This window comes from Myxocyprinus asiaticus, chromosome 32, assembly GCF_019703515.2.
Source record: "Myxocyprinus asiaticus isolate MX2 ecotype Aquarium Trade chromosome 32, UBuf_Myxa_2, whole genome shotgun sequence".
In the NCBI taxonomy this organism is placed as follows: Eukaryota; Metazoa; Chordata; class Actinopteri; order Cypriniformes; family Catostomidae; genus Myxocyprinus; species Myxocyprinus asiaticus.
This window is the reverse complement of record NC_059375.1, coordinates 268869-281374: the sequence shown is the minus strand read 5'-3', so window position 1 is coordinate 281374 and position 12506 is coordinate 268869. Positions and strand designations below refer to the sequence as shown.

The 12506-nt window shown below is 36.6% G+C and overlaps 1 protein-coding gene across 2 annotated transcripts in view; it reads right to left on the bottom strand.

The window, feature by feature from the left end:
• The window catches only part of LOC127423030 (DNA topoisomerase 2-alpha-like), a 62021-nt gene extending 50636 nt beyond the window's left edge, over window positions 1-11385 (bottom strand). For both annotated transcript variants that reach the window (XM_051667007.1, XM_051667008.1), the window contains exons 1-8: window positions 11178-11385; window positions 10017-10163; window positions 5288-5378; window positions 4774-4837; window positions 4547-4692; window positions 4366-4463; window positions 3526-3738; window positions 3274-3447 (exon numbers count right to left, since the gene is read on the bottom strand). In XM_051667007.1, coding sequence (XP_051522967.1) covers window positions 3274-3447; window positions 3526-3738; window positions 4366-4463; window positions 4547-4692; window positions 4774-4837; window positions 5288-5378; window positions 10017-10163; window positions 11178-11204 — 960 coding nt within the window. In that variant the 5' untranslated portion in view covers window positions 11205-11385. The remainder of the gene's footprint in view (window positions 1-3273; window positions 3448-3525; window positions 3739-4365; window positions 4464-4546; window positions 4693-4773; window positions 4838-5287; window positions 5379-10016; window positions 10164-11177) is intronic.
• Window positions 11386-12506: the final 1121 nt, after the last annotated feature.

Here is a 12506-nt window from a genome sequence, read left to right as displayed (position 1 = left end):
TCTTTTTAAATCAATAAAAAATGTTAATTACAACAACGAAAAAAAAAGAACAGTCAGGCCAGGGCTCCAGACTAAAAAAAATGACTTAGGAGCCATAAGCCCCTAAACTGAAACATTGAGCCAAATGGCTGTTTTTAGTCACCAAATCACAGAATTGCTCGATTTAGATTGCTGTTCAGAAACAAGATAGAAAGGGGGCCTGGGTAGCTCAACAAGAATAGACGCTGACTACTATACCTGGAGTCGCAAGTTCGAATCCAGGGTGTGCTGAGTAACTCCAGTCAGGCTTCCCAAGCAACCAATTGGCCCGGTTGCTAGGGTGGGTAGTCACGTTGGGTTAATCTCCTCGTGGTCGCTATAATGTGGTTCTCGTTCTCGGTGGAGCGCATAGAGAGTTGTGTGTGGATGCCTTGGAGAATAACGTGAGTCTCCACATGCACTAGGTCTCCGCGGTAACACGCTCAAGCCACGTGATAAGATGCGCGGATTGACGGTCTCAGACGCGGAGGCAACTGAGATTCGTCCTCCGCCACCCGGATTGAGGCGATTCACTATGCCACCATGAGGACTTAGAGCACATTGGGAATTGGGCATTTCAAATTGGGGAGAAAAGGAGAGAAAAAAACAAAAGATAGAAAGCTGAAGAAAAGACAGCTGATAACCCATTAATCGGAGGTTTAATAAACAACATATATAGTTGAGAAGTTTGCATTCCCTTTTGTCTCATAAATGTTCACACCCCTTTCATAATTTATAGAAGAAATAAGATTTTTTTTATTTAGTACTGCTCTTCAGAATCTACATTACAGATAATTACATAAAATATAGTATGCATATAGTAGTGTTGTCTTTTTGAGCATCAATGAATGTTTGTGCCTTGTGGGTAATAGTTGTGAACAAGTCCCTCAATTGTCCTAAGTGTCAAAAGCTTGATCTCACATATATATATAAATTGCGTTACAGTATTGCCTTAGTCTTTCTTTACTGTTACCAGATGGCCCGGACACAGACACTACAAGAGTGCAAACTGAATGAAATCCCAGATGCAGTTTATTGTGCTATTCCAATCCCAATCAATAATTACCAGAAGAAAAAAAACGTTAAATACATGACTTAATTATAAAGAAGCCTGAAATACACATGGGACTCTTATTTTGAAATGTGCACTCCCAGTTGTGAGCTCACTAACGACTGATAAAGTGAATCTGATTCAAACTGCTAACCTGAGCGCCTGAGTTCAAACCCTCTGTTCTTTTCGGGTGATTCATGAAAAAGATCCGGTTCAAAAGAATCATTTGTTCACGACTCTCTCACGCTGGGTTTGTTGTTGCGTGCGGTGCAGCGAGCTCATCAGAAACAGAACAGGTGAAAAGTGGCGCGAGACACACTGGTGTGCGCTCTAAAGATGTATTCAATAACTCACAAGATGATATCGGATGAAACCGCATATGAACGCACACAACCCGACCATCGCTAAAGGCAACTAGATTTGAAATTGACGCAATCCAGGGCTCAAAGCTAAGGATTTTTTGCACTGGCCCTGCAGGCACAAGAACAGTTTTTCCCCTCAGGCTATCCATCTCATGAACAGTTAAAACTGCCCCATTGTGCAATAATTACATGCAATACACAGCTTAGTCTAACTTACACAGCTAGTTTAACATATCCCATCTCTTCTGCATTACATTCACTTGCACTGTATATAACAGATTTGCACTTGTACATACACTGGCGGCCAAAAGTTTGGAATAATGTACAGATTTTGCTCTTATGGAAAGAAACTGGTACTTTTATTTACCAAAGTGGCATTCAACTGATCACAATGTATAGTCAGGACATTACTATTACAATTTGGAAAAAAATGTTCAGGACTTCTTAAACTACTTCAAAGTGTTCTCATCAAAAATCCTCCACATGCAGCAATGACAGCTTTGCAGATCCTTGGCATTCTAGCTGTCAGTTTGTCCAGATACTCGGGTGACATTTCAACCCACAATTCCTGTAGCACTTGTCTAGTCTTGTCGGGCACTTCTCACACACCTTACAGTCTAGCTGATCCCAGAAAAGCTCAATGGAGTTAAGATCCATAACACTCTTTTCCAATTATCTGTTGTCCAATGTCTGTGTTTCTTTGCCCACTCTAACCTTTCCTTTTTGTTTTTCAGTTTCAAAAGTGTCTTTTTCTTTGCAATTCTTCCCATAAGGCCTGCACCCCTGAGTCTTCTCTTTACTGTTGTACATGAAACTGGTGTTGAGCGGGTAGAATTCAATGAAGCTGTCAGCTGAGGACATGTGAGGCGTCTATTTAAAGACTCTGATGTACTTATCCTCTTGTTTAGTTGTACATCTGGCCTTCCACATCTCTTTCTGTCCTTGTTAGAGCCAGTTGTTCTTTGTCTTTGAAGACTGTAGTGTACACCTTTGATGAAATCTTCAGTTTTTTGGCAATTTCAAGCATTGTATAGCCTTCACTCCTCAAAACAATGATTGACTGACAAGTTTCTAGAGAAAGCTGTTGCTTTTTTGCCATTTTTGACCTAATATTGACCTTAAGACATGCCAGTCTATTGCATACTGTGACAACTCAAAAACAAACACAAAGACAATGTTAAGCTTCATTTAATGAACCAAATAGCTTTCAGCTGTGTTTGATATAATGGCAAGTGATTTTCTAGTACCAAATGATCAATTTAGCATGATTACTCAAGGATAAGGTGTTGGAGTGATGGCTGCTGGAAATGGGGCCTGTCTAGATTTGATCAAAAACGACTTTTTTCAAATAGTGATGGTGCTGTTTTTTACATCATTAATGTCCTGACTATACTTTGTGATCAGCTGAATGCCACTTTGGTGAATTAAAGTACAAATTTCCTTCTGAAACAGCAAAATCTGTACATTACTCCAAACCTTTGGCCGCCAGTGTACGTGTGTATATATGTGTACACTGTATTTCTGTTGTGTATTTCTATATATACTTTTTTATTATTATAACTATCTCTGTCTTGTTGATGTATTGTTTGTGCACTGGAAGCTTCTGTCACCAAGAAAAATGAAGTAAGCATACTTGGCAATAAAGCTCATTCTGATAATTAACTAACACTTCCTCATCAGATACCTGAAAAAAAATGTAAAAATACATATGGACACAGATTTAAATTGCTACACACATTTGAGTCATACTTTAGTTGCAGACTGGAGCCCTGCATTATTTCAGCACATGCTTCTATAAAAAGTGCTTCATTTACAGTATCTGAGAATGTTTAAGATGTTCACCTTAGTGGTGGCGATGCTGTTGACAAAGCTGACTTGCTGGAATCCTTTATCACTGAGGGTAAGACACACCTCCCAGCGCTCGTTCACGCTCTCATGAACAATAGTCAGTGGAGAACCGGTCTCATCCACTTTCTCCTTCAGATACAGGTCCACATAACTGCGGAAACCACTCACCTGAAAGATACAGACACAAACTTAAATTAAATCCATCAGGATGTGTTCATTTACTTAAATAAGCAGTCCTTCACTCACAGGCAGTTTCTTGCCGTTGAGAAAGACGCGGACGCCCTTAGAGGCACCAGCGATGTCATATGCCCTTCGGGTCAGCAGTGAGACAGTGTCTTTGTCTAAAGCCTGCATCTTAAACTTCGCCAGGTCAGGCTGGAACGTGATGCAGGTGTAGTCTTCACCATCAAAGGGTTTGATCCTCGACTCGCTGGCTCGACCCATGTTATCAAACCATGTCTTGGGGGCAAAAAAAGGTTTGAAACATTTTTACTTGCTTGGATCATAAAATGCAGTCTTATCCAAGGATGTCAAAAGTCATAATACATCGGTCAAATCAACACAAAAAATAAAAAATAAAATCGATACAGTAGTACAATTAAAAAATAATATTAATTAAAAACAGTGCAACAATACCAGTCTTTCAACGGTATTTAACCAGTGGTTTGAAAGAATTTCAGTGGTGCACAGAGCAGGAAATTTGAGGCCGACAGCGTCCACTGTTATTTTAACACTGGGATCGGCCAATACTGATCTGATATTTATTTTTAAAAAGCCCTTCAAGCACTGTTTACTTCAGTACAATTGTTCATGTTTTTACTTGTCTTTTCTTTGTCATTTTATACTGACAGTTTTCTTGTTTAAAAGAACAACTTAAATTGATTGAGAAATGATTGAAGGCTACATTACATTGTTTGAATTTAATTAATTACTCACCTTTTAATAAAGGAGACAAAATTTCACTGGTCAACTACCATCATTTTGGTATTGTGATAACAATAATAGAAACAGTCAATATTAGAGAATCTTTGCAAGCTTAACCAAAAATACAATTCTGTGGTGATGTGTGCGTTCAAATCCGTTTACCTGTTTGAAACACTGTTTTGACTCTCTGCAGGCCGTCTCTACAGTGAACTTAATACTGAAGATGTTACATAGCTTTGCTCCGTATCCATTTCGACCACCTGATGACAACACAAACTGTTATTACACGTAAGAGCATGAGCCCCTCATCTCAGTCCATCCACTGCCAGCAGGACAAGCTCACCTGTGACCTTCTTCTGGTCATCGTCATAGTTACTGGAGGTCAGGAGCTGACCAAAGATCAGAGCCGGCACGTACACCTTCTCCACCTTGTGCTCAACAACAGGAATTCCTTTCCCGTTATTCCACACACTGATGGTGTTGTTTTCTCTGCACACACAAACACACTGTGTCACTCACACGACCTCTCCATCCACACCACTGACCAATCAGAGCACGAGCAGTACTTACGGGTCAATGTTGACCTTGATGCAGTTCATGTTCTTGTCCCTCTGTTTGTTATCCGCAGCATTTACTGGGAGAATGTGAATAAAAGTTTTAAACTCCAGATAAAACTCATCCGAGCACGTCTTCGTTACATGCTAATAGGGCTAAAATGAATAAATCTACATTATAGACAATGTCAACAGTAAAAAATTGTCAAAGCATGTTGTTTTGCGATGCCGCAATGGGAAGACGACACAGCTTGCAGAGCAGATTCAACTGAATTAAACTTTTCATTAAAAACCTGAAGTATTTCAAAGATTCAAAGTTTATCTTGTATTTATTGCTAGTTAGCACATGTCCAATACATCATCTTCAGGCAAAAGTTGAATACTTTAAACTGTTGATAAATCATCACATTAATCAGTCAAATAGTCAATGATTCATTCTGAAAATTCTATAAAAAAGTCGATTAAAACATGAAAGGTTAGTTGCACCCTACATGTAAAAAATATTAATTAAACCATATGACAAAACTTACCCAGAATCTCATCAAAGATCTTATAGAGTCCTGGCACATATGTCACGTCTCTGCAGTTTATTCCCACATCCTCATCAAACACCCACATTTGCTAAACAGGAAGGAGAGTAAGTTTGGTGACACAGCATTTCAAATGGATTTATTTCAACTCAGAACTTAAATAATAAATGAAACAATTTACTGCTACAAAAATTAACCTTTATTATACAATACAAAGTCACATTAAATAATTGTAGAAAGTTAAACTGTATGACTGGCTGACAGTGGGGTCTTTTGTCAGTAGAAATTTCATGGAGGCAATTTCATTTTGTTATCCTCTCACTGCGAACCACATTTAGGAAACATGATTTATGCTGCCAATACCATTGACATTAAGACAATAATATGATATTTCAGAAAATACTAGATTTGAGCACATTTTGGAAGGGTGACATTAATTAAAACAATCATTTATAACATGCCATAAAAGGACTGTTTACTGTTATAAGTTTTAGTACATTTACAGAATTTGCAAATGCAATTGTTGTACGTAGTAGTAGTAGTAGTAGTAGTGCAGACTCCATAGATTTTTCTATATTGTGTATATTGAGATATGCAAATATCCATGTGTGCGGTGTGTGCGTATCTATCAGTGGGCAGGACTTGAAGAAACATGAACAGGGTTGTTCTGGTATTGAATTTGCTGAATTTCACTGAAGTTTTCAATGACATCGATTACGCAGCACAGACCACAAAACTTACGTAACCCATTTGAGTTCTACTGAATTTTTTATTTTATTTTTTTACCATAAAGCGCTATGGAGGAAGTCAAACATCTCAGATGGACAGACAGCTGACATTCTAACTCCAACTGATGAAGAAAACTGCTTAAACACTGTGTCATGCACCAAAATAAAGGGTTTTAAAACAACACATCACCACACTTAATAATGATGTTAGATATTAGGAAACAAACCACCATGTTTGCCTTCAGATACTCCTATTCTCTACAGAGATCACATAATTATTAACCTCTTAAACTATGGACCGGCTAGCGGGTCCAAAGGGGGTGCTTAAAATGCTCAAGTCCCCATATACATAAGTCAGGCATATATAGTATCATTTGAAAGCTTAGAATCTGAACTTTTCAGATGTAACCATCACTTCAGAATTTATGTTAGTTAAAATAACAAAATAATGACTTAAACGATTCACGTCGCAAATAAGCACCACCTAGTGATTATGGTTGAAGTATTAATATGAATATAATAGTCTTTAAAATAGCACATAAATAGACAAATCATACATCAAATGAAAGCTCTCAGTTTCAGTTTTTTTTTTTTTTATGTAATACCACAGTTTTAAAAGATTTTCAAAAGAATCACAAAGTGAAATATGGTATTTGTAAGACATCAAACGTCTCTTTTATGCACTAATAACTGCTGCTGTAAGCCCTGAATAGAAGTTCTCTAAAAATGAGCCATTGTTTACTTGTCTGTGAGCTTGCATGTGTGAATAAACCATTGTTATATCTTAAATCCTATTCAGACGGGACTAGTTTTCCCTGAGGAGGTTAGGGAAACTCGGGTTTCACAGACGTCCTTTGTGATTTTAATCCTGTCCGAATTTGACAAGTCTGTGTTTTTCCTCACACAACCTCTGTAAAAATTCCAGAGCAAATTACCTACTGTTTTTTGGCTAACTCAAGGGTGCTCTGAGAAATCTAATCCCATCCGAATGCGAATGTCTGTGATTGCTGATACTGAATTTTCACAACGCTTCTCATGTATTTTGAACTACGTGAACCACCGTTGAGATCGTACTCATGTGCAGCAATCTCCTGCCTGCTGCGCAACTTTCAATTTGGATGTAGATTATTTTGCCATCCAATTAAAAAAAAATTCCTAATGCCTGAAGGTACCACGTTCATCTGTACAAACAATAGTACGCAAGTATATACACCATGAGAACACCATCCCAACTGTGAAGCATGGGGGTGGCAGCATCATGATGTGAGGGTGCTTTGCTGCAGGAGGGACTGGTGCACTTCACAAAATAGATGGCATCATGAGGAAGGAAAATCATGTGGATATATTGAAGCAACATCTCAAGAAATCAGCCATGAAGACATCAGCCACCCGGCCCCACTCTCTCAGCAGCTGTAATCGAAACCCCCTCGCAGCTGTGGTAATTCAGTTTTTAAAACTAATTCCAGGGTAATATAACACAAAGAATTTTTTTTTAAATGTACACAATATTTTAAAAATGTATAATATCAAAGAAAAATGTGAGATTTACGCTGATAAATAAGGTGGAAACGTGTCACAGTCTGTGAAAAAGGTCTATTATAACAGATAAATGGCATAAAGAAATAAAGCAGTGTATTTTAAACCTTTTAACAACTGAAATATTTAAAAGATTGTTTAACTTTCACAGTAATTATGAATGAAAGACATTACAAACAACAGCCTTCGTGAAGCCTTCACAGCCCGAAAATTCTCCTGCCCTCAAACAAAGTGCGTTGTAAGCTTCATTTAACATATCACATGTGGCTTTGACTTACAACTGAACATTAGCCCACTTTGTAGAAAATACCAAGAGATATATCGTGCGTCACCATTCAGCCTAAAAATACCGAGATTTGATTTTTGGTCCATATTGCTCAGCCCTACCTCAATCTGATAGAAAATTTGTGGGCATAACTGAAAAAGCGTGTGCGTGCAAGGAGGCCTACAAACCTGACTCAGTTACACCAGTTCTGTCTGGAGGAATGGGCCAAAATTCCAGCAACTTATTGTGAGAAGCTTGTGGAAGGATACCCAAAACATTTGACCCAAATTAAACAATTTAAAGGCAATGCTACCAAATACTAACAAAGTGTATGTGAACTTCTGATCCACTGGGAATGTGATGAAAGAAATAAAAGCTGAAATAAATCATTCTCTCTACTATTATTCTGACATTTCACATTCTTAAAATAAAGTAGTGATCCTAACTGACCTAAGACAGAGACTAATTTCTACGATTAAATGTCAGGAATTTAAAAAAAAAACTGAGTTTAAATGTATTTGGCTAAGGTGTATGTAAACTTCTGACTTCAACTGTATATAATTCACAGATAAGTATTGTTTATTTAATTGGGTTTACTATAAGCAGCTACTTCTATAAACTCATGTAAATTTTACATTAATAGGCTTTAAAAAAAAATGTATAATTAATAAATTACAATTTTATTAAATAATTGTTTAAAATAAATGTTTAAAATGGTAAGTAATTTTAAATGTAAACTAATAAAGTCTAAAAGATACATTAATTTCATCACCTAAATTATGTTTATTATGTTGGAATTCACTGCCCAACTCAATGAAAGAATGTGCACAACGCACGTCTGTTTGTTCTTCCTTCAGGTTACCATAGTAATCTTAGTAAGCGTGCACCAGTTTTTTTAGTGACTGTCTGAACTGTCTATTTTCAATCGCAGTTGGCTTTAACAGGAGATGCCATAACCATCGCGGTTTTAATATGCGTGTTAAGTTGAAGTTCAGTTTTGAAGACACTGGATTCTGTTTGATTTATCTGTGCTCTGTCTATCTGTTTGAAACACACGCCTGCTGTATATGTGTTGAGTCCACTGCCACACGCGCCTGGTGTGTGTGTGTTTGCTCCTGTGAGAAAGCCACGATGCTCCGTAATGTTGTTGCTGTGATGATTCATGGAGCATTCTGTTCAACTCCGAGTCGGAATTTCCATCTTTCAACTGGGGAAAGTGCAACAGAATGACACTATGTCGGATTTTAACTTGGAAACTCATGCGGAAATCTTTAACTCCCATTTTGTCTAGATGCAGGTGTGTTACATCACCCAGGGCAGGGAGGTTTACAGTCAGTGACAAACATTCACTTTTAATAAATAATATCCATTAATGAGTTAAAGTTCTTACATTAAATTATAAAAAATGAAAAAAAAAAAAAAAAAAAACGTGTTTAGCAAATGTTTTGCAGAGACAGGTGTTCAAAACACAGTTAATTACCCACTCTTTTGATTATCATAACGATAGCAGCATTGTATATAGTGTGGTTGCTATTAGACATCTCGGACAATCAATGTACCCCTGAAAATCACAATGTAATCAATATCAACATTAAAAATAAGCTCCCTCTTTGACACGTTTGCATTTATTTGTCAGGTAATTGTCACTAAATTTTGAATTAAGTGAAAAGTCACATCATGCATGATCACCATTGATCATCGTTTTCATGATCGATCATTGCTGCCACGTCCGAGTACCCGAGTACTCATGTCTATGCCTATAAAGAGAAAATTATATAAAAAGGAAGAAGTTTTCATTTATAAAGCGTTTCATTGATAAGTATAATTCACTAACTGGATTGGATTATCCAGAAAATAGACATTACAATATCGCTATTAAATATACAAGTATAATTTAACTGATTTTCCAGATAAATTTGACTATATTGTGATACAAGATGCCATATTGTCCACTCCTACATAACAGTCGCCTGTTTTCTCTCACATTAGTGTGTTTTAGCATGTAATGTGATGTTTAGTTCATTACATTTGTAAACATTGCCCAAAAAGCATGCGTCTCCACAATTATTCACTTAAAATGATTGTTGTTCTGTCTGGATGGCTCATATTGGTAGTTTCTAATGGAGAACCAGAAACAGTCCAGCGGCGCCCATCGGTTGCTCAGGAAAAGTGTGGCTAGTCATGCCAGTCTGATCTGTACCTGAGTGACAGGCTCCACAGAGCCGATGTAGGTGTCGGGACGGAGCAGAATGTGCTCCAGTTGAGTCTTCTTCTGATAGATCCGCTCCACAGACAGACGCTTGTCATCCTTCTTCGCCTTACTCAGAGCCTTATTCTCAAACAAACTCTACAAGACAAACATTCATGTTACACTGATTATCAGAAATTCATCAATGTGTCCTAACAAGTACACTTTTAATTGGGAATAAACTTTTATATTGTCCAAAGGAGATCCCTCACAAAAAGTCAGTAATGTCTTACTCCGACAGTAAAACCCTAATAATGTAATACTCTTGAATACTCCAGGTTCAGTACAAGTTCAGTTCAATCCACAGCATGTGTCATAATATTGATTAACACAGAAATTATTTTCTACTCGTCCCTCGTTTTCTTTAATAAAGCACAAATGTGTGTTCCAGTGAGACACTTACAATGGAAGTCAATGTGGTCAATCTGTAAACATTAAAATACTGTTTCAAAAGTATAGACACAAGACATAAACAATATGAATTGTTTATAAGTTTCCACAGATGTGGTTAGTAAGTGATTTTATCACAGTAAAATCATGTGAACACACATATTGTTTATGTCTTGTGTCTATACTTTTGAAACAGTGAGTATTTTAATGTTTACAGATCACATTTCTGTCTTTAAACCCTCCATAAATGGACCCCATTGACTTCCATTGTAAGTGTCTCACTGGAACACACATTTGTGCTTTATTAAAGAAAACGAGGGACGAGTAGAAATTAATTTCTGTGTTAATCAATATTATGACACATGCTGTGGTTTGAACTGAACTTGTACTGAACCTGGAATATTCCTTTAATGAAACTGCTCCTAACATAAAACTAAATTCATAATACAATATGAAATGTAGACTAAAACAACACAATAATACAGAAAGTCAAACTATATCACCTAAAATAAGCGTGCATTATAATAGTTTATAACTTTAACAAAGAACACATGCGAGTTTTACTAGATCCTGCGGATTAAACAAACACGAAACATTACTTTAAAATACACAATTTATTAATTCCCACACGTTTATATAAACACATGTCTTCACAATGATTGCGATACGTTGAATAACGATGTCTTATTCCTTTTTATTTTAAATTTTTAAACATGTATTTACCTTCAGCGGCCCCTCTGTTCCAGCCATTTTCAATGTGCACCTCAAATAACCTTTAACAGGATCACAATTCAACTATAACCCAAACAGATGTGCCTTCAGCGTCTATAAAACACTTGACGATGCCTCAAATGATTATAATTAAAGATATGGACGTCTGATCTGACGAAATAACACACGCGCGATTGACCGATCTAACTGCTTTTCACATTTCAAATCACACACACTGCCCTCCCGCCAACACCACTGGCCAATCGCTGTTACGAGTGGGTTGGGTTTTTACACTCTTGACCAATGGTGTTACAGAATTTCAGTCACGCTCCTCCTACTTTCACAGATCCAATGATGTCGGTTAGAATTTTTGTCAATTTTTTTATTATTTTTTTATTAATGCTTACAAAACTTTTACAACAATAGCCAGGAGGTATATTAAAACAAACAACAACAACAACAAAAAAGACAAAAAGAAAAAAGAGAAATAAATAAACAGTTTAAATACAAAAATCAAATTGTTTACATATTTCAATACACTTTAAAAATAATGGTTTATAACCACCATACTTACATTTATGAATACTAAACTTTGCCAACAAAAGCAGCAAATTAATCAAATAATATTCCTTATGAAGAGACATGTCATAACTAAAAAAACAAAACAAAAAACGAATAACACGTTTTCAAAACAAAGTTGAAAGCTGGGAATAATAATAATAATACATGTTATTTATAAGCGCTTTTCAAGACTCTCAAGGACACTTTACATACATATTCAAGTTTACAATAAGAACATAAAAGATACAATTCTAAAATCACAAATAAAAATATGATTAATCATAAAAATTAATACATTCATAAATATAGGTTATTTGTAATAAGCCAATTTAAAAAGGTGGGTTTTGAGGAGAGACCTGAAAGTGGAAAGACAATCACAATTATGGATACCTGGCGGTAAAGAGTTCCAGAGTTGTGGAGCAGCACTGCAAAAGGATCTGGACCCCATAGAAGTCAGACGAACTGAAGGTTTCACAAGAGAGAGAGAGGAGCAGGATCTGAGAGTACGGGTAGGAGAATATATGAAGAAGATCTAGAAGATAGGAAGGTGCTAGGTTATGAAGAACCTTAAAAGTCAGTAACAGAATATTGTATTCGATACAAAATGTAATAGGAAGCCAGTGAAGTTGTTGAAGAATAGGAGTTATATGGACAGAGTTAGAAGTTTGTGAAATAATCCGTGCAGCTAAGTTTTGGACCAGCTGTAATTTATACTGAAGTTTTTGTGGTAGACCAAATAGAAGGGAATTACAATAATCCAAACAGGGCATGACAGAGCAT